This window comes from Babylonia areolata, chromosome 30, assembly GCF_041734735.1.
Source record: "Babylonia areolata isolate BAREFJ2019XMU chromosome 30, ASM4173473v1, whole genome shotgun sequence".
Taxonomy (NCBI): Eukaryota; Metazoa; Mollusca; class Gastropoda; order Neogastropoda; family Buccinidae; genus Babylonia; species Babylonia areolata.
In genome coordinates, this window is record NC_134905.1 from 19,065,566 (window position 1) to 19,093,065 (window position 27,500).

At 42.9% G+C, this 27,500-nt stretch overlaps 2 protein-coding genes across 2 annotated transcripts in view; one reads left to right on the forward strand and one right to left on the reverse strand.

Moving 5' to 3' along the window:
* The window catches only part of LOC143275336 (uncharacterized), a 23,325-nt gene extending 15,244 nt beyond the window's left edge, over positions 1–8,081 (forward strand). Inside the window, exons 7-10 of the mRNA XM_076579360.1 lie at positions 1,335–1,454; positions 3,144–3,208; positions 4,130–4,267; positions 5,704–8,081. Coding sequence (XP_076435475.1) covers positions 1,335–1,454; positions 3,144–3,208; positions 4,130–4,267; positions 5,704–5,914 — 534 coding nt within the window. The 3' untranslated portion in view covers positions 5,915–8,081. The remainder of the gene's footprint in view (positions 1–1,334; positions 1,455–3,143; positions 3,209–4,129; positions 4,268–5,703) is intronic.
* Positions 8,082–13,092: 5,011 nt separating this feature from the next.
* On the reverse strand, positions 13,093–25,447 carry LOC143275407 (methylosome subunit pICln-like). The gene is made up of 6 exons (XM_076579482.1): positions 25,239–25,447; positions 24,356–24,492; positions 22,043–22,156; positions 20,991–21,119; positions 16,822–16,968; positions 13,093–16,017 (listed from the first exon to the last, which is right to left on the reverse strand). The coding sequence occupies exons 1-6, from the start codon at positions 25,355–25,357 to the stop codon at positions 15,944–15,946; spliced, it is 720 nt and encodes a 239-aa protein (XP_076435597.1). The 5' UTR covers positions 25,358–25,447; the 3' UTR covers positions 13,093–15,943.
* Positions 25,448–27,500: the final 2,053 nt, after the last annotated feature.

Below are 27,500 nucleotides of genomic sequence, written 5' to 3' on the forward strand. Positions count from 1 at the left end.
TGTGTCGCAGCATAGAACTCCTGTTAACCAAATTTCTCAGGTCCAGGTCTGTCAATTGTGTCAAAGCCACGTGCGTGTCAGTGTCATGTTGCTTTGGTCTTCTGTCTGACCAGCGCGTTTGGCTTTGTGTGTGAAGACCCGGCATCTGCTCCCATGGGTACATCGATCAGTTCACGCTCTTTGACACCTCCTTGAAAGAGAAACCAAAAGTTTGGTGTCAGGTTATCCCCCTCTTACTGTTGCACAGGTCACGGTCAGAGGTTATTCCCCCCTTACTGTTGCAGAGGTTGTGGTCAGAGGTTATCCCCCCTTACTGTTGCAGAGGTCATAGTCAGAGGTTATCCCCCCCCCCTTAATGTTGCCCAGGTAAGAGGTTATTCCCCCCTTACTGTTGCACAGGTCACGGTCAGAGGTTATTCCCCCCCTTAATGTTGCCGAGGTAAGAGGTTATTACCCCCTTACTGTTGCAAAGGTTGTGGTCAGAGGTTATTCCCCCTTACTGTTGCCCAGGTAAGAGGTTATTCCCCCCTTACTGTTGCCCAGGTCACGGTCAGAGGTTATTCCCCCCCTTAATGTTGCCGAGGTAAGAGGTTATTACCCCCTTACTGTTGCAGAGGTTGCGGTCAGAGATATTTCCCCCTTACTGTTGCAGAGGTCACGGTCAGAGGTTATTCCCCCCTTACTGTTGCCCAGGTCAGAGGTTATACCCCCCTTACTGTTGCCCAGGTCAGAGATTATTCCCCCCTTACTGTTGCCCAGGTCAGAGGTTATACCCCCCTTACTGTTGCCCAGGTCAGAGGTTATACCCCCCTTACTGTTGCCCAGGTCAGAGGTTATACCCCCCCTTACTGTTTCCCAGGTCAGAGGTTATACCTCCCCTTACTGTTGCCCAGGTCAGAGGTTATTCGCCCCCTTATTGTTGCCCAGGTCAGAGGTTATTACCCCCCCTTACTGTTGCAGAGGTCGCAGTCAGAGGAGGAAGTGTAGGGGTGGGGTAGGGGTGCAGTGTTTTTTGGTGCGACCACCGGTGTGTTTGTACTGGGCTGGCGGGACGAGCAGAATGGACCTGGAATGTGGGGGATGGGGTGGGGGGGAGGAGGTTATTTCCCCCCTTACTGTACTGTTGCAGAGGTCTAGGTCAGAGGTTATTCCCCCCGTACTGTTGCTGAGGTCACGGTCAGAGGTTATCCCCCCCCCCCTTACTGTTGCAGAGGTCTAGGTCAAGAGGTTATTCCCCCATTACTGTTGCAGAGGTCTAGGTCAGAGGTTATTCCCCCCTTACTGTACTGTTGCAGAGGTCACAGTCAGAGGTTATTCCCCCCTTACTGTTGCAGAGGTCGCGGTCAGAGGGGCGTGGCGCGCAGAGAGCGGAGAAGGACAGCACTTCCAGTCTGAAGCAGATGGTGCAGGAGAAACAAAGCAAGGTGGAGCAGCTGGAGTCTGACATTGAACAGGTGTGTGTCCACACTGTCTCTCTGTGTCGTCTTCATTCACACAGCAATCAGACAGCATCAGTATCAGTATCAGTATCAGTAGCTCAAGGAGGCGTCACTGCGTTCGGTCAAATCCATATACGCTACACCACATCTGCCAAGCAGATGTCCTGACCAGCAGCGTAACCCAACGCGCTTAGTCAGGCCTTGAGAAAAACAAAAACAAAACAAAAAAACAAAAAAAAAACAACCAAAAACAATAAAAATACATAAAATAAAATAGAACAAATAAAGTAAAAATAACAAAAAAATTTAAAAAATAATAATAAAATAAAATGAAATAAAAATAAATAACAATAAAATGAATTAAAATCAAATCAAATCAGACAGACAGGGGTGGGGGGGCTTACTCATAACCCAATTTCACCGACAGCAGAACTGGGTTCTTGGCCAAACTCCAGCAATTCATGACTCACCAAAAGAGTCTCTAGTCTGACTGCAAGACGGCCCAAACACAGACTGAAGTGGCATGGTTATACAGTCAGGACACTGAGCATGGCTTTGAAACTGTTTATTTCACAAGTCAGACTGCACAGATTATTTCCAATGGAATGTTACCACCTACCATCAGTCAGTTCATCTGACTTGGGGCCCTTCCAGGTCGCAGATTAACCAATTTTTTTTTTTTTTTTTTCCCGGCCACCGGTCTGACTGTGGCTAATCACTTAATCACAGTGTTGACTGGTCTGAGGCAATCTGAAGACCTAGTTTATTGCTCTGCCTTGGTGGCCGGGTCATTTTTTTAATTTTTTTTTTATTTTTATTTTTTAGTGAGCTTGCTCTTTCACAATGCTACTTCTTCTCTGCTGTTTTGCTAAAGAAGGGCCAGGGTTGATGGATGATTGTGATTATTTTTTTTTTTAATTTTATAAATACACTTCAGTTTGGGACTGTAACCTGTGAAAAGTGGAACCTTTATCATGATTCCCCATCCTCTCCCCACCTCCCCCCTCCCTACACACACACACACTTGTGGCAGCTGGTCATGATTTCACAAACCTGACACCTTCACTTGCGCGCACGTGCACACACACACACACACACACACACACACACACACACCGTTTACCAGCCTAATACCTTCAGACACACACACACACACACACACACACACACACACACACACCATTTACCAACCTAATACCTTCACACACACACACACACACACCATTTACCAACCTAATACCTTCACACACACACACACACACACACACACACACACACACACACAGAGACCATTCACAAACCTAACACCTTCACACACAATCACGGACACACACACACCCACGGACACACACACACCATTTACTAGCCTAATATCTTCACACACACAATCACGGACGCACGTGCACGCGTGCGCGCGCACACACACACACACACACACACACACACACACACACACACATACACACACACACACACACACACACACACACACACACAGACCATTTACAAACCCAACAGCTTCACAAACACACACACACACACAAACACACACAAATAACAAACAACAACACAGACCATTCACAAACATACACCGTACAGTGATTGAAATCAATATGAAAAAGCATAGACGTTCAGTCAGCTAAAAGCCAAGGTAATCACAACGGCAATTCCTCATTGCATGTGTGTGTGTGTGTGTGTGTGCAGTGGGAGCGGAGATACAGCGAGTTACAGACAGCGCAGCAAGCAGGCCACAGCGCACAGTGCTCCTGGTGAGTTCACTAGTTTTTTTGTTCGTTCTTTTTTCTCTCTTTCTCTCTCTCTGCCTATTTATTTATTTTTTCTGTCCCATCATCAACACCCACACTGCTCACTCCCGAGTCCTCTATACACGGCTGAGCCACCACCGGATTTGTCTGTCGCAGTCCCAACGCCGGCAGTCCACATGGAACTATCGATGTTAGGGTCGCCGTGAGGCCACACAGCAGAGGAGACCCTGCGCTGTTTTGTTTATTCCAACGTGTCCTCTTCTAGTTCTGTCTGCAGATGTGGAGGGAGGGAAGGGAAGGGGAGGGGGTGGGGGTGTTAGGATTTGAGTGGAATGGGAGAAGGAGGAATAGAAAAAAAGATGAATGTGTGGATTATAGTGGTGTGTGTGTGTGTGTGTGTGTGTGTGTGTGTGTGTGTGTGTGTTGTCACTCGTGAGACATTGTTTTTTGAAGCTTGTAAGCGTTTGGAATGTCTTTTGTTAATTCATTCTTTGTAGTAATGTATGTCATATTACATGAAGTTGATCTTGTTTGTTACCATGATAATGGATTATATATTTTTATTTTTGAAATCATACTTTGCTGTGGTATACATCGTTTTTTTTTCATTCATACTTTGTCATGGTGTATGTATTGTCACAGGAAGTTTATCTTGTTTGTTACCATGATTATAAATTGTATTTTTTTAACTCATACTTTGTCAGTGTATATATCTTTTCTTTCCATTCATACTTTGCTGAACTGTATAGTCTTTTTTCCCCCCGTACTTTGCTTCAGTATGTGTCATATTACGCAAAGTTTATCATGTTAACATAATCATGGATTGAATTTGTTAAAATTCAGATGTTGCCATGATATACATTATACTGCACAAACTAGATAGAAAAAAAGTATATTTTGTGTGTGTTTGTTTTGTTCCTTCAGGTGTGACTGTTCATCTGAGGTGGCAAAGAGTTCCCAGTCCCTGGCTCAGCGACTGGGGGAAGAAACGCACAGCGACAAGCTGCAGTATGCTGAGCAACTCGCTCAGTCCCAGAGAAGGGTCACAGAACTAGAGGCAAAGTAAGCACGTCACCATACGATAATTGGCATATCTATAGCGCTTTTTCTTTGGTTCAACAATTTATATAGCACTTTTCCTTTGGCTCAATCACATCATGATACGATAACTGGGCATTTCTATAGTGCTTTTCCATTGATTCAACATTTCCATAGTGCTTTTCCATTGGTTCAACATTTCTGTAGTGCTTTTCCATTGGTTCAACATTTTCATAGTGCTTTTCCTTTGGTTCGACATTTCTATAGCACTTTTCGTTTGACACAACATTTCTATAATGCCTTTCCTTTCCTTTGGTTCAACATTTATATACCACTTTTCCTTTGGTTCAACATTTCTGTAGCACTTTTCCTTCTGCTCAACATTTTTATAGCATTTCTATAGCGCTTTTCCTTTGGCTCAACATTTCTATAGCACTTTACCTTTGGTCAACATTTCCATAGTGCTTTCCCATTGGTTCAACACCTCTATAGCGCTTTTCCTTTGGCTCAACATTTCCATAGCACTTTTCCTTTGGCTCAACATTTCTACAGCACTTTTCCTTTGGCTCAACATTTCTACAGCACTTTTCCTTTGGCTCAACATTTCTATAGCACTTTTCCTTTGGCTCAACATTTCTATAGCACTTTTTCTTTGGCTCAACATTTGTATTGCACTTTTCCTTTGGCTTAACATTTCTGTAGCGCTTTTCCTTTGGCTCAACATTTCTCTAGCACTTTTCCTTTGGCTCAACATTTCCATAGCACTTTTCCTTTGGCACTTTTCCTTTGGTTCAACATTTCTACAGCACTTTCCCTTTGGCTCAACATTTCTATAGCACTGTTCCTTTGGCTCAACATTTCCATAGTGCTTTTCCATTGGTTCAATATTTCTAAAGCACTTTTCCTTTGGCTCAACATTTCTATAGCACTTTTCCTTTGGCTCAACATTTCCATAGCACTTTTCCTTTGGCTCAACATTTCTAGCACTTTTTCTTTGGCTCAACATTTCTGTAGCGCTTTTTCCTTGGCTCAACATTTCTGTAGCGCTTTTTCCTTGGCTCAACATTTCTATACTTTGGCTCGGCATTTATGAAGCGCTTTTCGTGTCGAGAGTGTTGTTGGCCTTTTGAAACCATCCCAACACCGACTGTGCTAAAACCCTCTTGGCCAAGAGAGTGGTGCATCACTTGGGCAAGACACTGTCCACTATAATCAAATTCTAGCCCAGATTGTCGGGATAGCAGTTTCCTCCTCTGCTGTTCTGATGGTCATAGTGAAACATGACTGAGTATCATACATATTATTATTATTATTATTATTATTGTTATTATTAATATCATCATCATTATTATCATTATCATTATTATGATTATCATTATCACCATCATTATGATTATTAATATATCATTATTGTTACGGTGATGGTGATCATGATTATAAACGTTGTGCTGTGTTGACAGAGTGAGCTGGCTGCAGAACCGGCTGCTCCAGAAAGACCAAGCACTGAAGGACCATCACCAACACCAACACCAACACCAGCACCACCAGTCATCACCATCACAACCACCACCACCACCGCCTTCAGCAGCTTACCTCCACCAAGGCTCCGACTCGCACAGAGCTGTGTCCCCTGCACCCCCCACCCTCCTCCTCCCCCTCCCCCAGCCGTAACCACAGCCCAGAGGACAGCTTCCAGACTCTGTGCCCACCCCCACCCCCCTCCCCTCCCTCCTCCTCCTCCTCCTCCTCCCCTGCCCCGTCACAGCACCAGAATGCAGTCCAGTTGTGGCAGGTGTGAACGGGTGACGGCAGGTGTTGAGTGGGTGGTGATGACAGGTGTGAACGGGTGATGGCAGGTGTGAAAAGGGTGATGGCAGGTGTGAACTGGTGACGGCAGGTGTGAACGGGCGACGGCAGGTGTGAAAAGGGTGATGGCAGGTGTGAACGGGTGGCGGCAGGTGTGAAACAGGTGATGGCAGGTGTGACGACAGGTGTGAAATGGGTGATGACAGGCGTGCCATCGAGTGCAGCTTGTTCCCGCTAAAACAAACCCAACAACAAACTGGAGTTGAAGTCTCCCATGACAGACTAGAAGCATCCAGATCACTGGTGTTCACACGTCTTGCGGCGTGGGCAGGAAACTGGCCCATGGCTCTCTTCCCTGAACTGTGCTTTCATGGAGAGTTTCCCCACATCCTGGCCAAGAAACCTTCACAGACATAAAGGTGACGGCTGCGTTGTATGTACCGTCTTGCTCCCTGTAGACTGGTTTGTGTCAGGGTGCAGTTCACTGTGATCTTTCTTACACACAGTGGAGTTTTCAGTTCCTTGTAAACACTGAACACACACGGGAGACTTTGGTTCTACTTCATGAATCATTTAGTAAACCAGTTCACACAAGTGTAAGACAGTAACACATTGTTGTTTTGAAGTCTCCTGCATGAACGGATTGACAGAATCGTGACAGTGAACTTTTGACAATACACAGTCTCAGATAAACTGGTTGACACATCACACAGAATTGTGGCAGTGAACTTTTGACGATACACATTCTCAGATAAACTGGTTGACACACATCTGTCCAGTCAACTGCAGTGTGATGGTTTCTGAAATAAAACAAGCTTTACGGACTTTTTCAGTGCATTCGTCACCAGTCGTGGTAGTCCACAGTGAAACTACTACATAGAATTGCTGGTGTATGTATCTCTTTGGGGACAGCAACAAAAGATTGTCACTGGAGATCAGACTTGACATGTGGTTAAAAAGTTAAGATCCCATACTCCAAGAGAGAGAAAGAGAGAGAGTGAGTGTATTTGCAGTAGAAATTGTGTGCAATGCAAGTGTTTGAAACAGTGTAGTGTGTGTGTGTGTGTGTACGTGTGTGTGTGTGTGTGTGTGTGCATATACAGGTGGCTGTATTCATGTGTGCTTCAAACGTTGCCGTGGTGTGACTGAAAAAAACAAACAATTCCTCTCAGTTACATGAAAGATTGGAAGTATGCCTGACTTTATTCTTGTGTCTTAAAAATCGGATGTCGCAGCTACAGGCGATATTCAGCATTACATGACAAAAAAGCATATTGATCTGTTCCCTCACCCCCGCAGCCCCCGCCCCTCATTTCTCCCCAACTGGTGTTCTGTTGATGATCAACATTAGGAGCCATCCCCATGAAGAAGCAGACACTTGCCAAACATGTCCGTGCAGTACTGCCAGTATTACATCGCCGCTGAATTTATCGATGTTTGAGATAACTAAGTACTGGGTGCTTGTAAATGAAGCACTGGGTTTGGTAATGGAATATCAGGTGTTTGTAATGGAGTACCAGGTATTCGTAATGAAAAACTAGGTACTTGTTATGAAGTACCAGGTATTTGTAATGAAAGTATTGGGTCTTTGCAATGAAGTACCAGGTATTTGTATTGAAGTATTGGGTATTTGTATTCATACTCGCAAACAGTCTGTCCTTGCAGTCCAATTTCATCAAAGCTTTGCAATATCTGTTTGGAATAGTTGCGACTGTGGTGTCACTGTCATTCTTCTTCTGCACTCACTCGTATGCACACGAGTGGGCTTTTACGTGTATGACCGTTTTTACCCCGCCATGTAGGCAGCCATACTCCGTTTTCGGGGGTGTGCATGCTGGGTATGTTCTAGCTTCCATAACCCACTGAACGCTGACATGGATTACAGGATCTTTAACGTGCATATTTGATCTTCTGCTTGCATATACACACGAAGGGGGTTCAGGCACTAGCAGGTCTGCACTTATGTTGACCTGGGAGATCGTAAAAATCTCCACCCTTTACCCACCAGGCGCCGTCACCGTGATTCGAACCCGGGACCGACGGGCGCAATAGCCGAGTGGCTAAAGCGTTGGACTTTCAATCTGAGGGGTCCCGGGTTCGAATCACGGTGACGGCGCCTGGTGGGTAAAGGGTGGAGATTTTTACGATCTCCCAGGTCAACATATGTGCAGACCTGCTAGTGCCTGAACCCCCTTCGTGTGTAAATGCATGCAGAAGATCAAATACGCACGTTAAAGATCCTGTAATCCATGTCAGCGTTCGGTGGGTTATGGAAACAAGAACATACCCAGCATACACCCCCCCGAAAGCGGAGTATGGCTGCCTACATGGCGGGGTAAAAACGGTCATGCACGTAAAAGCCCACTCGTGTACATGCGAGTGAACGTGGGAGTTGCAGCCCACGAACGCAGAAGAAGAAGAAGAAGAAGAAGAACCCGGGACCCTCAGATTGACAGTCCAATGCTTTAACCACTCGGCTATTGTGCCCGTCTCATGTGTCATTGTCAGAATATCAAGGCAGGCCCTAAAGATACTGTATGATGGAGATACGAAGCATGTACTGTTTCCTCAAGGCCTAACCCAGGAAAGTATTGCTGTTGTCCCAACATTTTTTTTTTCCAGGTTCCCAGGACTGTGTATCAGTCGATACACATCGTACACTCGTGTTTGAAACTTGAAATAACATACTGCCCTTTAGAATAATGTGTTGTGACAAACTTTTTCCATTTCTGATTGAAGTGCAATAGCGTGATGTGGATGGTAACTTATTTCTTTGGTGCTACAGTGGGTTTGTTGTGGATGGAAAGGTGGAGTGTTGGGGAGATTGTTTGGCTGCTTCAAGGAGAGAAAAATGTTTGTCTGAAACACTTGGTAACAGTGGTACAGAGCGTTACAGTCCTGGTAACAGTGGTACAAGGCGTTACAGTCCTGGTAAAAGTGGTACGAGGAAAGGGGTTGTCAGGATGTTGGTGGTAAAAGCCCTAGTAATTTGTACAAGATAGGGGCGTGTCATGACAGTGGTGGTAACAGCCCTGGTAACAGTGGTACAAGGCGTTACAGCCCTGGTAACAGTTGTACAAGGCTTTACAGCCCTGGTAACAGTGGTACAAGTCGTTACAGCCCTGGTAACAGTTGTACAAGGCTTTACAGCCCTGGTAACAGTGATACAAGTTGTTACGGCCCTGGTAATAGTGGTACAAGGTGTTACAGCCCTGGTAACAGTGGTACAAGGTGTTACGGCCCTGGTAACAGTGGTACAGTGTTACAGCTCTGGTAACAGTGGTATAAGGCACATGTGTGTGAATACAATGGTGGCAAAAGGACTCTTCAACACTCAAGTGTTGTCAAATCTGTGTGACTCAGAACAGCAGCTGGACTGAAGTGAACAATGCCAACAGCCATGACACGAGTGATGTCAGGGTTAATAGCCGACATGAGAGTGCCAACATTAATGTGTGCATTGAATGTGAAATAACATTGGACGCTGTGTGCTGATTGTAAAATATATCCAAACCGCTCTTCCATTTATTGTAAATCTTCAACACTAATCACTTTCGTCCTTTCTCTCCCTGCTTTCCCAGTCCTGCGAAATTGGTCAGGTCATTTCACTGCCATTTTTCATTCTCCATGTCAGTGTTGTGTGTGTGGCTCCTTGGCATGAGTGCTGAGCTTACAGTCAAAATGTTCTGAGCTAAAATCATATTTAACATGAAAATTTGTCATTTTCCCTGTTTTTTTTTGTTTTTGTTTTTAAACATGGTGTTGTTGTGGTGGTGTGAGTGTAGTGTTAGACAGGTTCCTTTTCACTGACGATCTGAATGTGTTGTCGTTGTGGTGGTGTGAGCGTAGGGTTTGACAGGTCCCATCTGAACGTGTTGTCTTTGTGGTGGTGTCAGTCTAGTGTTAGACAGGTCCCTTCTAACTGCCTATCTGAACATGGTGTTTTTGTTGTGGTGTAGGGTTAGGCAGGTTCTCTCCCCCCCCACCCCTCCCCTCCCCCAACTTTCCCAGGATGGTTATCCATGTTGACCACATTTGAGGTGGGTTTTATGTTGACTGTAAATGTGTGTGGTGAGCTTCATTTTCATTGTGGAATGTGTGTGTTATAGTCTGCCTTGATGTATGAAACTTTCAAGTGTGCTTGAAAGAGATGAACTGCTTTGAGTGTGAAAAAGTTATTTAAAAAAAAAAAAAAAAAGTTCTGTGAAATGTTTTGCATAATGTGAACAAAAAGGTAAACTGTAATTGATGATTTCTTTACGCTTTAATAAATGAAAAACAAAAACAAACTGTCTGCTGAAGAATGGGAAACTCAAGACTGGTTTGTAAGAGAGATGTGACGGAACAAGACAGAGGAAGAGACTCAATTTGCATGGCAGTGAAACACACACACACACACACACACACACACACAGAGTAGTTACAGACCCATAACACAAAGTGAATGAAGCATCTGGAAGACATCAATGGGACAAATAGCAAAGTTGACCAAAACACAAAATCAAAAATAATTATAGAGAACTGAGCATAAGAAAAATAAGCACAAAAGCACTCTCATATCTTGGTTTTCCAGTTTCTACAAGAGATAATCAAGCAGAATTATCATCAAACATGGAGTATAATACAAACTCCTCCTATCAAGCAGAATTATAAATGAAATCTTAGGCTAGCACCTCACACCAAGGCTGTCAGACAACACTGGAGAACGAACAGATGTAAAAAAAAAATTATTTTTTATTTTGTATCCATCATCAGGATCATTCACATGGAGCTACCAGAATCCTAAAAACAAGTGACTGTTGTATTCACTGTACGTCATGACACCCTCAGCATATGCTGTACACTACCTTGTAAACGCCAAGCAGCTTGTACATGCACCTCACCACCCAATTCTGGGTAAAGAAAAAACAAACAACAACTGTACATATGGAAAAACATCTTGCAAACCACCACCCCCCACTTTGGGTTAAAAACTGTGCATAGGGAAAACTGACCCCACACTTTTGAGTTAAAAAATATGCATAAGGTAAAATATCTTGTAAATGCTTATCTGCCACTTTGAGGGGAAAAAAACAAACAACAACAACAAAAAAAAACAACAAAACCAAACCCCAAAATAAAACATTATCATGAACTAATGATAATTCTGTTTGCTATTCATAATCCTGCTGCATTACAAAGTAGTGGAGACTGAAATCTAGACATATATATATGATAGTTGTGTCCGACTATGACCATCAGAACAGCAGAGGAGGCAACTGCTTTTCCGACTATTTGGACTAGAATTTGATTATAGTGGAGAGAATCTTGCCCAAGTTACATCCCCACTCTCTCGGCCAAGAGGGTTTTAGGGCAGTCGGCGTTGGGATGGTTTCCAAAGGCCAACTAGCCCACAAGGCTGCAGCACTAAGAACCAGTGCAATTTTGCCTCCTAGTTTGAGAGTCATAGTCCTTCACAAAAGAATAGAACGCATAGCGAGATGGCGTGTTGTTGACAAACAAACCAAAAGAGAGCATGACACCTAAAACAAGAGAGGCAAGGCCTTCAAGACTCACTTGTGATACACTTTAAAAAAAAAAAAAAAAATCTAATCGTTAAAATGTGTTCTGTATTTGTTATTATAAAGCTTCACATTAAAAAAAAAAGAAAAAAAAGTCCTAACCAAATTCGAATTAAGTCCTCTAGTATTAATTACAGAGTACTTTCCCTTTTTTACTATCTGTACCAAAACGTTTGCAAAATAAATAAAACTTCCATGCTTAGCAAAAGAAGTTGCTGTTTGAACGAAAAATGATAATAATGACTGCTCTTGTTGTTGGGTCAGAATATCAGATCAAAGTGCCAAGTTTAGAGAATACAAAAAATATAAATATGACAGTAAATGCGGTTTGCATATAATTAGGCTTCATTTATTATTTTTTTTGTGCCCATCCCAGAGGTGCAATATGGTTTTAATCAAGATGACTGGAAAGAACTGAATTTTTCCTATTTTTACGCCTAATTTGGTGTCAACTGACAAAGTATTTGCAGAGAAAATGGCAATGTTAAAGTTTACCACGGACACACAGACAACTGAACACCGGGTTAAAACATAGACTCACTTTGTTTACACAAGTGAGTCAAAAAAAACCACCACCCCAACTTATCATGAACTAATGATAATTTAGCTTTCTATTTGTGATCCTGCTGCATCACAGATTTATATCTACAGATACAGAATAGAACGCCTCGAAAGACGACTATTCATTGAGAAACAAAGAGAGAGTATGACGTCAATCCATGACGAAATGTGTCTTGTTTCAGCAGTCAGCATTTTGTTCCCACTCCGACAGGCGTAATAGACAAATGGTTAAAGCATGGGACTTTCAATCTGTGGGTCCCAGGTTTGGATCTCAGTAACGGCGCCTGGTGGGTAAAGGGGTGGAGATTTTTCCGATCTCCCAGGTCAACATAATTATGTGCAGATCTGCTAGTGCCTGAACCCCCATTGTATGCATACGCAAGCAGAAGATCAAATATGTACGTTAAAGATCCTGTATTCCATGTCAGTGTTCGGTGGGTTATGGAAACGAGCATACCCAGCATGCACATCCCCGAAAACATGAATGTGGCTGCCTGCATGGCAGGGTAAAAACGGTCATACACGTAAAAGCCCACTCGTGTACATACAAGTGAATGTGGGAGTTGCAGCCCACATACGCAGAAGTAGTTGTTCCAGTCCAGCCAGTGCTGTGTGGTGAAGCTACGGGAATGGACCCCACAAAGGGTAAAGTGCCCAGTAAAACGTTCATCACCAACTTCAGTGTGAAAATTTGTGCAATTTGGGTGTGTGCCCTTACTTCTTATTCTTCGTCCGTGGGCTGCAGCTCCCACGCTCACTCATATGTACACGAGTGGGCTTTCACGTGTATGACCGTTTTTACCCCGCCACGTTAAGCAGCCATACTGAAGTTTTCCGGGGTGTACATATTGGGTAGGTTCTTGTTTCCATAACCCACCGAACGCTGACGTGTATTAAAGGATTTTTAACGTGCGTATTTGAACTTCTGCTGGTGTACACACACGAAGGGGCCGTTCAGGCACAAGCAGGTCTGCACATACCGATATGCTGACCTGGGAGATTGGGAAAAATTGCCACTCTTTACTCACCAGATGCTGTTACCAGGATTTGAACCCGGGACCCTCAGACTGAAGGTCCAACGCTTTAACCACTCGGCTATTGCGCCCATCAACGTGTGTGCTTACAAGGTAGTTTACAGTACTCATGAAATCAGTGATGAACCGTATAGTACTGTAAAACACAACTCCAAAAGACTGCAAAATAATAAATCAAACCAAATCAAATCTGGTTGCCAAGACGACCCCAAAGTGTCCATTTCAGGACTGAACACACCAGGACATTCTTTCAATGCTGTATTTTGCTGATATTATATTACAATTCTTCAAGTTTTATTACCTGTGCAGCACACGTCACACAACACGTCTTGGAACATACATACCAATATTCTGTTGGTTTTTTTCATGAAACATTGACTTGTTTTGCTGAAATTAGAATACAATTTAAGTTTTGTTACCTGCATAGCACATTTGTATTTGTATTTCTTTTTATCACAACAGATTTCTGTGTGAAATTCGGGCTGCTCTCCCCAGGGAGAGCGTGTCGCTACACTACAGCGCCACCCTTTTTTTTTTTTCCTGCGTGCAGTTTTATTTGTTTTTCCTATCGAAGTGGATTTTTCTACGGAATTTTACCAGGAACAACCCTTTTGTTGCCGTGGGTACTTTTACGTGCGCTAAGTGCATGCTGCACACGGGACCTCGGTTTATCATCTCATCCGAATGACTAGCGTCCAGACCACCACTCAAGGTCTAGTGGAGGGGGGGGGAGAAAATATCAGCGGCTGAGCCGTGATTCAAACCAGCGCGCTCAGATTCTATCACTTCCTAGGCGGACGCGTTATCTCTAGGCCATCACTCCACATGTCACCTAACAACACTGTATCTTGGAATATACACACCAATGTTGTTCTCTTACGTTGTTTTCCCCCCCTCCCCTCCCCATTAAAACATTGGCTGTTTACCGCTTCTTTTCTCTTTGCCTGCATTCCAAACGTTTCCAGTATTTTCTCCTGGTATTTTGTGTGTGTGTGTGTGTGTGTGTGTGTGTGTGCCATACGAAACATATACAGCCACCAGAGGGCTTGTTGCCAGTGACCTCAATGATCCTCTGATGAGGAACATACCATGATCATTATACACACACACACACACACAGATTTACAGGACAAGCTCACATATGCGCAGACAGGCACAATTACACGCACACGTGTGTGCGCGCACGCGTGCGCATGTGGGCATCTCCTGTAATTCTCGTCTCTTTGGTTCATCATATAAAATGTCATCCAATAGATAAGAGTGCTTCCAGTCATTGCTGTGTAGACTTGAAATTTCTTTCTCTCAGGAGTTAAAATGAGTTTTCAAAAACAAAAATGAACAAGAGAGGCAAGGCCTTCAAGACTCACTTGTGATAAATTAAGTCCCCTAGCATTAATTACAGAGTAATTTCCCTTTTTTACTAACTGCACCAAAACGTTTGCAAAATAAATAAAACTTCCATGCTTAGCAAAAGAAGTTCCTGTTTGAACAAAAAATGATAATAATGACTCCTCTTGTTGTTGTGTCAGAATAAGAGGTCAAAGTGCCAAGTTTAGAGAATACAAAAAATATAACAGTAAATGCAGTTTGCAAATAATTAGGCTTCATTTTTTATTTTTTTGTGCCCATCCCAGAGGTGCAATATTGTTTTAAACAAGATGACTGGAAAGAACTGAATTTTTCCTATTTTTATGCCAAATTTGGTGTCAACTGACAAAGTATTTGCAGAGAAAATGTCAATGTTAAAGTTTACCATGGACACACAGACACACACACACACAGACAACCGAACACCGGGTTAAAACATAGACTCACTTTGTTTACACACGTGAGTCAATAAAACGACCACAGAACTTGTTTCTATGAAACGGCATTTAAAAATGGATGTCTATAAAAAAACATAATACCGGAAACGTATTGTTCAAATCATCATCAATCAGGTAGACGGACATGCGTAAGTTGCCTTTTGATCAACTGCTTACACTTCAGTACTTTTCCCTTCACAAGTGACTGGCTTTTTCTCTTGAAAACACTCTCTATAATTCTCATCAACAAACATGCCTTTCTTCCTATATCACTATCAAAAATAAATCTCCACAACACATGCTGTAATGCTCGTTTTCATAATCCCCCACCATGCCAAAAAAACCCAAAAAAACCCCCCAAAAACAAAAAAAAAAAAAAAAGAGCCTAAAAAGTTTCCTCTCATTCGAACACACACATGTACGCAAACACAAAAGCACAGACACACACACACCAGTGTTGGTAGAAACACATACACACACACACAAACTGATCACTTCACTATTCATTCCACCACACACACACACACACACACACAGTTCATTCCATCACACTCGCACACACAAAGTTAATTCCAGAACACACCAGTGTTGGCAGAAACACATACACAAACTGGTCACTTCACTATTCATTCCACCACACACACACACACACACAAACTGTTCATTCCATCACACACACAATATTATTCCACCACACACACACACACACTGATCATTCCAACACACACACACACTGTTCATTCCACCACACACACACACACACTGATCATTCCAACACACACACACACTGATCATTCCACCACACACACTGTTCATTTCAACACACACACACACACACAAACTGTTCATTCCATCACACACACACACAATATTATTCCACCACACACACACACACACTGATCGTTCCAACACACAGACACACACACACACTGTTCATTCCATGTCTTCAGCATCCTGGAACTGTCCCACCTCCATCCCCTGTTCCTCCTCTTCGTTCCATGCATCACCTGTCAACACAACATCACCTGTCGTCAACACAACATCACCTTCTATCAACACAATATCACCTGCCGTCAACATGAAAATCATCATTTGTCATTGACATCACCTGTTGTCAACATGAAAAACATCATCACCTGTCATCAACGCAACATCACCTGTTGTCAACACATCACCTGTCGTCAACACAACATCAACTGTCATCAACACAACATCACCTGTCGTCAATCATCAACACAACATCACCTGTCATCAACACAACATCACCTGTCGTCAATCATCAACACAACATCACCTGTCGTCAATCATCAACACAACATCACCTATCATCAACACAACATCACCTGTCATCAACACAACATCACCTGTCGTCAATCATCAACACAACACAATCTGTCGTCAAACATCAACACAACATCACCTGTCGTCAACACAACATCACGTGTTTTTTATGACATTTTTATGTTGATGACATGGCTATTTACACACATGCACGTACATCATCAGTACAAAAATGTTAACAAAACAAAAGACCAGAAAGCGTGTATTGCTCCACTGGGTTTTATTTTTATGGAAACTGATCATGTATTTTTGAGATTTTGATTATGTATTTTTTTGTGTGTGTGTGACTTTGAGATCCCCTTAAAAGTTAAATTGATTATATGATTTTCTTTTCTTGACGAAAAAAAACAAAAAAACAACAACAAAAAACAAAACAAAAACAAACAAAAAAACCCCGGAGTGATCCACTACCTCCCCCCCTCCCCCACCGTCCCCCCACACCCCCCAACCCTCTCACCACCCCTCTCTACCTGCGGCACTGACGACAGAGGGGGCGACACCAGACATGCCCGGTCCATCACCCTGACCCAGCTGTAAGACGTCGGCGAAGTGAGACAGCTGGGCGTGGGCCTCCCCAGTGGACTGGCCGGCCCCGCTGGTGGCGAAGCCACTCATACCTGGCGTGACAAAAAAAAAAAAAAAAAAAAAAAAGACGACGATAAGTTCTGTGTCACATCTCATGACAAATAAGATATGAGTGCTCGATCCCCTCGTTCACCCACCCCATTCTAGCTAGAGAGCAGTGTGGGTTGTGCTGTTTGCACGAGATACTCAGTCTGTCTCAGTCTCAGTTCAGGCTGTCACTGAACTGAGATCAGCCTCTTCCTTGTTAACAAATGACAAGATTCTGGGCTTTTCGCCCGCGACTGTCAGAGGAGGCAACCGTGCCAGTCTTTAAAGCTTTGTTGTTGGTGTTTATACGGTGTACAGACCAAAGTGGCGTTCAGCTGTCCACAAAGGCGCCAAGTCCTGTGAGGCCAACAGAATCGCTGCAGCAGAGCGACGGGCGCAATAGCCGAGTGGTTAAAGCGTTGGACTGTCAATCTGAGGGTCCCGGGTTCGAATCACGGTGACGGCGCCTGGTGGGTAAAGGGTGGAGATTTTTCCGATCTCCCAGGTCAACATATGTGCAGACCTGCTAGTGCCTGAATCCCCTTCGTGTGTATATGCAAGCAGAAGATCAAATACGCACGTTAAAGATCCTGTAATCCATGTCAGCGTTCGGTGGGTTATGGAAACAAGAACATACCCAGCATGCACACCCCCGAAAATGGAGTATGGCTGCCTACATGGCGGGGTAAAAAACGGTCATACACGTAAAAGCCCACTCGTGTGCATACGAGTGAACGCAGAAGAAGGCGAAGAAGAAGCTGCAGCAGAGCAACACAGACAGGCCAGGAAAAAAAAAGCAGGGCCAGCAAGTCCCCCGACAGCCGCCACCATCCCCTGTCCACACAGCGTCAGAACCTTCCGGGCGCGAACTGGCCTGACCAGTCATCTGCGCACCCACAGAGCCCACCCCACCCACCCCCAGGATGACTACATGGTCCTCGTCGATCCCGACGGAGGAACCACACATTTATTTATTTATGTTTCTGGAAAAATGCCATTGAAAAATAGGTATTACAGTCTTTTTTTTTTTTTTTTTGGTCTGTCCTTGATTTTACCTAGTATGTGTGACCATGTCTTGATACCAATACTGTTGTTTATATATACCTGTACTGAAGATGTATGTATGCTTTTCCTGCTGTTATGTTTGACTATGTCCTGCTACACTGTTGTTAAAAAATAACTGAACTGAAGATGTATGTTGTTCCTGTTGTTATGTGTGACTATGTCCTGCTACACTGTTGATTATATATACCTGTACTGAAGATGTATGTTGTTCCTGCTGTTATGTGTGACTATGTCCTGCTACACTGTTGTTAAAAAATAACTGAACTGAAGATGTATGTTGTTCCTGTTGTTATGTGTGACTATGTCCTGCTACCAATACTGTTGTTCATATATACATGTACTGAAGATGCACACTGTTCCTGCTGTAGAGTGACTACGTCCTGCTACACTGTTGTTTATATATAACTGAACTGAAGATGTATGTTGTTCCTGTTGTTATGTGTGACTACGTCCTGCTACACTGTTGTTTATATATAACTGAACTGAAGATGTATGTTGTTCCTGTTGTTATGTGTGACTACGTCCTGCTACACTGTTGTTTATATATAACTGAACTGAAGATGTATGTTGTTCCTGTTGTTATGTGTGACTATGTCCTGCTACCAACACTGTTGTTTATATATACATGTACTGAAGATGTACACTGTTCCTGCTGTCATGTGTGACTATGTCCTGCTACACTGTTGTTTATATATTACTGAACTGAAGATGTATGTTGTTCCTGTTGTTATGTGTGACTATGTCCTGCTACCAATACTGTTGATTATATATACCTGTACTGAAGATGTATGTTTTTCCTGCTGTTATGTGTGACTATGTCCTGCTGCCAACACTGTTGATTATATATACCTGTACTGAAGATGTACAAGGCCCCAGCTGTTATGTGTGACTGTGTATTGCTACACTGTTGTATATGTATATATATTTATATCTACATGTACTGAAGATGCATGTTGTTCCAGCTGTAGGGATTACCCTGGTGACCCGTCGTCTGTCAGCAGTCCCCCCCGCCCCCCGTCCCTCCCCGAGCGTGCACCGAAAAAACAAAAACAAAAAACCCCCCAAAAAAACAAAACCAACCAAAAAAAACCAACGAGAATAATATACATGTCTATAACACAATCTAAGCTGATATTTTCCATAATATGCACATTATATCCATTACTTGCATGGACCACTTTCTAAAAAAAAAAAAAAAAAAAAAAAAAAAAAAAAAAAAATACACACACACACACACACATATTCACACACACACATATATATATATATATATTATATCTATGAAAAAAAAAAATTTTTAATAGGAACTAATGGGAAACAACCCAGGTTGGTACACCATGATCTCTTGTGAAGTTTTGAAGACGAATTGCATCCCTTTAATTACATCTCCCTCTTTGGCATGTGTCTCGACAAGCACAAAGTCCAGAAAGGATCTGCTGCTTTTTAAAATGTGTCAAGCACTCTGCCCAGCCAGGTCTATCCATCCCATGATTCATGGATTGTCATATCAGTGCTGATAACTTGAAACACAGCAGTGAATCTATGCTGTGTGTTATACATCTTGTCTATCACTGTCAACCTTACACAGGTCGACAGACCATGGGGTGGGTGACACCAGCAAACCGGCTGAGGACTTTGGACTGCAGGGCGCCTTGACTGCCTTGTGCGTCCAGTGACGCGGGAGCTTCTAATTCTAAATAAGTGTATGCATCATCTGAATTTTTAAAGTTTGCTATTTTGACATTTGTGCTATTCTATAGTCCATGTGCGTTTCTATAGATCTATAAAAGGGCGTTATTTTATTTATCTTTTTTTTTTTTTTGGTGTTGCTTTGACCATACAAGAATTATGTTTGCCTTTAAATCTCCACAGAGAAAAACTGCTGAACTATCTAAAATTTGTCCACAACATATTCTTCTTCTTCTTCTGCGTTCGTGGGCTTCAAATCCCACGTTCACTCGTATATACCTGAGTGGGCTTTTTACTGTTTTTATCCCGCCATGTAGGCAGCCATACTCCACTTTCGGGGGTGTGCATGCTGGGTATGTTCTTGTTTCCATAACCCACCGAACGCTGACATGAATTACAGGATCTTTAACGTGCATATTTGATCTTATGCTTGCGTATACACACAAAGGGGATTCAGGCACTAGCAGGTCTGCTCATATGTTGACCTGGGAGATCGGAAAAATCTCCACCCTTTACCCACCAGGCGCTGTCACCGTGATTCGAACCCGGGACCCTCAGATCGAAAGTCCAACGCTTTAACCATTCATTGCTTTTCTTAATCCACCCTTTCTTATTTTTCTTTGGACAAGACTTTTCAGTTCAAAGCTGCATTCTGGGCACTGTAATTTAATTTTAACACCAAATCTTTGCCTGGCTGAAGTTCTACACAATTTTCTTCCACAAACATCAGCAAGCATTTAAATGCTCATGACTGAGGATGGGCTAATTTCTATCTGCATCTTTTGTCTGCTTTGTTCTTCTTTCTCCTCCGTCAAATTTCATTTCGTTTTTGTACCTGCATCCATAACAAAGATGGAATTCAGGATGACATGTATCAGTGTCCTCATTGGGTTGAATCATTAAGGATTTTTTTTCCCCCCTAAAATTACGTTTATCTAACATACTTACCGTGACCCACTAATGCAGACTATGGCAGGAAGTCTGATTCCTGTCCTGTGCAAACTACTATGTGGAGAAAACGAAAGTAGCTACGGCCGATGACCTCCTGGAAGTAGGTTACCTCCCCTCTGTATCCCTGACTAGCTTCCTCTTTTGACTACTTATTCATTAACTTGTTTTCTCTTCCTGTCTATCTACAAACACGCGCATGTTCACACATGAACACAAACACAGTCACACACACAGACACACACACGCATACTCACATGAACAAAATTTCTAGAAAAAACCCCAAACAAGCACATAATGTGAGCAGAAATACTAGAATGCAGACCATTTTCAGTGAACTCCTCTTCCTCCTCCTCTTCCTCCTCCTCGTGGTACAGTTCATCCTCAGAGTCCACATCCTCGGGGTCTGGGTGCAGGGCCTGGCAGTCGGACATGGCCGTGAACATTGGTTCCACTGCAAAGATGCACAATCCTCTCAATCACTCTTCATCTGCATGATGTAACAATCCCTTTCGTTAACTTACCAAAACAATCCCTCTAACACAACTTACCAAAACAATCCCTCTAACACAATTTTTTTTTTTTTTTTTTTTTTTGCTGTCCCATCATCTGCGCCGTTTCAGTGGCATTACTCCCACGCTGCTCATTTAGATTCCCCCATACACGGCCACACCCGGATTCGTCCATCGCAGTTCCAGCGTCGGAAGTCCACAGGGAACCATCGATGTTAGGTCGCCAGGAGGCCACACACCAGAGGAGACCCTGCACTGCTGCTGAGTCACTTCGGTGGTGTTCAGTGGTGCCTGTTCTGTTTTAACGTACTTAGGACACCACCTACTAAGCCCCCTACTAACGACAATAATGGCTTAGTCGCGGAGCCAGACTGAGTGAGCGTCCCTCCCAGAGTGGAGACCCCCACTACGTCCCTCAAACGACAGCCTCCCATGAATCTGCCGACACAACTTACCAAAACAATCTTAGGGGGAAAAAAAAAAGAGTACACCTTGCAATACATGCCCCCCCCCCACACCCTCCCAATAATAAATTTTTTTTTTTCTTTTTCTTCTTCTGTGTTCATAGGCTCAAGCTCACATGTTCACTTTTGTAAAGAGATCTGTGAGTGCGTTGTTACCCATGCATGACCGTTTTTTCCCCCCTTGCCTTTACTTTCTTTTTTTAGGCAGCCATAACTCATTTTCTGGGAGTGTGCATGCTGGTTATGTTCGTGTTTTCATAACCCATGAAAAAGGATAGAGGAGACAGACAAGCACTCACATATATATATATATATATATATATATCATATGTATGTTCTTGCCAGTAGGAAAGCAAACTGAACAACAAGGAAAAGGACAGAAGAGACAGGTCAATGCTCACACATGTTCTTGTCAGCAGGAATCAACCTGACTTCTGAAAGGTCAGGTTCACTGTCGTTGTCACCCTCACCACCCTCCTCTTCCTCCTCCTCCTCCTCAGAGGCGCATTCCTCTCCTAGGAAATGAACAGAAATCATTTCGGGCAAACTATCAGAGTTATATCTTGGACATAATAATAGTTAATACATTCCCAAATGGAAAACAACACACACAGACAACAGAGAAAGATGGATGGAGAGATGGCACGCAAAAGCAAAAGTGTAAAATGACAAGTTTCACAGTCTTCGATCTGCCAGCTTCACCACTTTCAGTTAAAAATGGGAAAAATTAAAAATGAAGTATGGCATCCCAGTTGTTTCTGAGTTTGTACTTTAACGTGTCTCCATCACTGGTAAATTTCGGAATTATAATGTCAACACAATAGTCACAGGACTCAGTTTGTGTGTCAAAATAACACAATGGACTAGTTCACTTCAAACTCAGTCAGGAGGCGAAGGTTAGTCATTGTTCCACGGTGCATGAAAGTTGGCTACAGCTGTCAAGTTTTGTTACAATGTGGACGGGCGCCGTAGCCGAATGGTTAAAGCGTTGGACTTTTGATCTGAGGGTCCCGGGTTCGAATCATGGTGACGGCGCCTGGTGGGTAAAGGGTGGAGATTTTTACGATCTCCCAGGTCAACGTATGTGTAGACCTGCCAGTGCCTGAACCCCCTTCGTGTGCATACGCAAGCATAAGATCAAATACGCATGTTAAAGATCCTGTAATCCATGTCAGCGTTCGGTGGGTTATGGAAACAAGAACATACCCAGCATGCACACCCCCGAAAGCGGAGTATGGCTGCCTGCATGGCGGGGTAAAAATGGTCATACACGTAAAAAGCCCACTCGTGTATATACGAGTGAACGTGGGAGTTGAAGCCCACGAACGCAGAAGAAGAAGAAGAAGAAGAAGTTACAATGTGAAAAACGTCCTTTTAAAACAAACCCTCTATGTCGACTAAAGCTGCCTATCACCGTGAACTCTAGAGATCAACTGTCCAATCATCAGAAGTCGCCTATAGCTGTGAACTGTCCGGTCAACTAAAACTGCCTAGGGTAGTGAACTGTCCAATCATAAGAAGTCGTCTATAGCCATGAACTTTCCGGTCAACTAAAACTGCCTAGGGCAGTGAACTGTCCAATCGTCAGAAGTCGCCTATAGCCGTGAACTGTCCGGTCAACTAAAATTGCCTATAAAACTGCCTAGGGCAGTGAACTGTCCAATCGTCAGAAGTCGCCTATAGCTGTGAACTGTCCAGTCAACTAAAACTGCCTAGGGCAGTGAACTGTCCAATCGTCAGAAGTCGCCTATAGCTGTGAACTGTCCAGTCAACTAAAACTGCCTAGGGCAGTGAACTGTCTGGTTGACCACAGTCACCAATGGCGATGAAAGAATTTAAAGGAGAGGAGAAAGAAGGCAGAAGGAAAAAAAGAAGAAAAAGAAAAGAATGTAAGAAGAGAGTAGCGGAAAAGAGAGAGAGAGAGAGGAAAGAGGGCAGAGCAAGGGACCAAGAGACAGATATGAGAGAATGAGAGCAAGCAAGTGAGAGAGAAAGACTCAAAGAGAAAGAGAGGGAAGAAAGTGGTGGGGACAGAAATATCAAATCTCAACTATCTGTCAGAATCACAGAAATGTTTGGCTATAGGCTAAAAGCCTTTTGCCCTCATAATCAGTGTCCATTTATGTGCTTTTGGATCACTTGTTGTGAACAGACCCTTGTTTAAATTAGGCATAGTGTATACTACATTTATCTACAGCTCAATAAAGATTTAACTCTGTGGAAAATACATGGTCCTTAAACTTTTTGTCAATGTGATTTTTGAAGGCGTTTACCGATGGTGCATTGATGGTGTCATAGGAAAGGTTATTCCACAGATTTATGATATGGTTAGTAAAAAACTTGTGGAACTGGTTAGTTACGAAATTAGTTTTGTTTATTTTGAAGTTGTGCCCTCGAGTTTTATTGTAGTTAGCCATAGTAAACAAGGAAGAGGTGGATGTCTGTCAATAATTCGTTTGATAAATTATTGAGGAAAAACTACAAACAACTTAAACTGAAGTTCAAGGTAAATCTTGGCATTGGTAATGGACAGGCCTCAGGTTACACTGATATGTACAACAACAATTCATAGAGTCAATAGACACACATTCCTTTACAAACACACAAACACAAAGCAAACTAGCACACACACACAAACACACACAAGTTTTGCACACTATCAATAACAAAACAGCTGAGTTATTCTCTCAGGTCTCCCTGTCTTCCTGACTCACCGGGAAGTTTCCCATCCACCATGACGTAGAGACACTCCTGGGGAAAAGCGTTCAGGTCACGAGAGATGGCGTGACAGCTGATGGCTGGATACTGCAGCACAAACCCTTCGCCACCCTCCTTCTGCCATGCCACACAACTGCACACAGTGCCATGTTTTGTGATTTAGCTCACACTCACCAGACGCTGTAATGTTTCTTTCAGTTACAATTTTTTTTATTTTTATAAATGCATCCTTCTATTCTTTTCAACTCATGTTCTCTGCCATTTCATGTTGTATCACACACACACACACATATGAAACCCCTCCCCTGCTACCCCACCCACTGTTCCACGTATTTTCAATTTTGTTCTCTCATCTTTAAATGAGAAGGAATCACGCATCTTGTTCCTTCCTTCCACTGAGTTACCATAATCATTCATTTTTGTTGATTTTTTTTTTTTTCTGTTACACGACCAACATCGACTTGCCGTGGTTCATGCACTGACATGGGTTACAGGATCTTTAACGTGCGTATTTGATCTTCTGCGTGCGTATACACACGAAGGGGGTTCAGGCACCAGCAGGTCTGCACATATGTTGACCTGGGAGATCGGAAAAATCTCCACCCTTTACCCACCAGGCGCCGTTACCGAGATTCGAACCTAGGCCCCTAAGACTGAAAGTCCAACGCTTCAACCACTTTCTTTTTCTGTCACTCTTTACTTATTGTAAATATTTTATGAGACTGACATTTTGTAGTTCCAAACACATAATTACATTTGAAAAACAAACAAACAAAAACAAACCCATTAACATCCAAAGGCAAGCCAGTCATGCAATCCAATAATTCAATACAAGCAGTCCAACTTTCACTTTACACGAAAGCACCTCGTCCTGATTACCTTTCTGAAATGAACAGCGTTCCACTGCCAAGGTTTTCGCCATCAATGTTCACGTTTGTATTTGCCTGTTGAAACCGAATCCCTTCTGTGAGAGGAGGAAAACGCCTCAACAGTACCATTTTGGTGAAAAAGTGGTGATTTATCAATAGCGTTTCTGACAGACTGCGTTGCAAAATTCAGTTGACGGTAACGATTCACCCACGTTGGAACAACCGGAAATGCCGAGAAAATACCCGCTGATTTTGTGGTCGCACTCCACAATAAGCATAATTTCGCAAGATGTTGGAGTGCTCGTTCTTCGAAGTAAATATGAAGGGCTTGTGTGTGTGTGTGTGTGTGTGTGTGTGTGTGTGTGTGTGTGTGTGTGTGTGTGTGTCTGTGTGTGTGTGTGTGAGCGAGACAGAGACAGGGAGAGGGAGCGGGGGGATGTAATTTGCTGAAGAAAAACAAATCAAAATTCTGTTAGAGCTGATTTTTTTCCCTGTAATTTATATTCATGTTCATAGCCAGATATGATTCCACTTCACTAAGTATGGCAGTTAATTTTTCGCCATCTGATCAAGAGAGAGAGAGACTGAGAGATTTATTTGTGCAATGTGTTGAAGAAGTAATAAATAAGATATACGTTTCCTACAATTTCTATATAATTCTGTTTGGGTATTTAATCATATTAATATCATGTCTTGTCTAATGACCTGTAGCCAGTTGCATTGATCGGATGGAAGAGCCTAGTATGGTCGTAACCTGCTACTAACTGTTTGTAGTATGGAACTGACCAATGGCGTAGTTTGGTCAACGTAGGCATTTTGTCATGTGTAACTGTCAAAAAGTTAGAACCAAGCAATGCAACTGGCACCTGAACACTGCCAATTATTATTATTTTTTAATTCATCTTCTTTTTTTAGTTTCCTCTGGGCGAATCTCACCTTCCATTTGCATGATACATTTTATTTCGTGACTATTTTGTTTTGTTTTTAGTTGTTGTTGTCTATTTAGTTTTTAACGCAGTTAATGATGTAGAACATCCCCACTTCCTGTTGATTTGACGAACATCACTTCAACCTCTCAGGAAATATGCCCACTACACCTCATTACATAACAACAATAACCGACGTTTCATGTCCCCAGTTCCCACTGTATTCAATAAGCATCACTTCATTCTCTCAGGAAATGTGTCCTCTGCACATCTGGACAAAATGACAGTAACAGTTCCTGTCCCTAGTTCCCACTGTATCTGTTTAACAAATATCACTCCACCCTCACAGGAAATGTGTCCTCTGCAAGGCTTTCTGACAAAATAATGATAGGCATGATATATCATGTTCTTCTAACTTTACAAGGAAAAAACCCAGAGACCAACGCTTGTGTAGCAGTAGCCAAACAACACAAAGACAGCACCTCATTGTAAATGTTCCGTTTGTTTGTGTCTGAAAGTATTTTACTCTTCCGTTTGTTTCGTTTGTTTGTGTCTGAAAGTATTTTACTATTTATGCACACAAATACAGTGCAGCATCATTTTCGCTGAAGAGCGTTAGCAGTGTTTCTTCTCCTCCCTTTCCTCTTCTTTTTTTTCTGTTAACTCTCTCCATACGAACGGCGAAAGAGACGACGTTAACAGCGTTTCACCCCAATTACCACCATCAAAATATTGCAAGCGGAAGGCTCTTATACTTAAGAGGTGAATGTTGACAAAGAATACCACAATTCTGACGATGGAAGCTAAAGGTTGGGTCATTGAGACACCTACTGGACATGCGAGGGGTCTGTGTAGAGGAGAAGAGAGGACTGGCCGTACTGAGTGAGTTAATCGTAACTTAAGAAACAATACTAAGTCATATTGGTAAACTCATCTAAGATAATTTTTTACTCAAAGGAAGTAATATGAAATAACAATGCTCTGTCTCTCCTTTTCTGCCACTTCCTGGTGAGTTGGTAAGACACGATGAGGATGACCACATGGTGGATACTGTCGCAGTCAGCGTCAACCTCCACCCCCACCTCAGGTGATGTGGCCAACTGGGATTTGCTGCCGAAACGGTGTTCTGACAAATCAACCAGGCGGTCAGTGGTTCCCGGTCTTCATCACTGTCACAGGAACTGCCATGTCCGAAAATAAATCATGTCATCATTTTCCTCCCTGTTCTCCTCTTCTTTGACTCACTTGTGTAAACAAAGTGAGTCTATGTTTTAACCCGGTGTTCGGTTGTCTGTGTGTGTGTGTGTGTGTCCGTGGTAAACTTTAACATTGACATTTTCTCTGCA

Bases quoted from the DNA above. Each gene is read 5' to 3' on its own strand.
- LOC143275407 (XM_076579482.1), bottom strand. From the start codon at position 25,357: ATGGTACTGTTGAGGCGTTTTCCTCCTCTCACAGAAGGGATTCGGTTT. The intron at 24,493-25,238 runs GTAATCAGGACG...CACTGTGTGCAG, and splicing joins ACGCTGTTCATTTCAGAAAG to TTGTGTGGCATGGCAGAAGG. The intron at 16,018-16,821 runs GTAGAGAGGGGT...TTGTGTTGACAG, and splicing joins CTCTGTCGTCAGTGCCGCAG to GTGATGCATGGAACGAAGAG.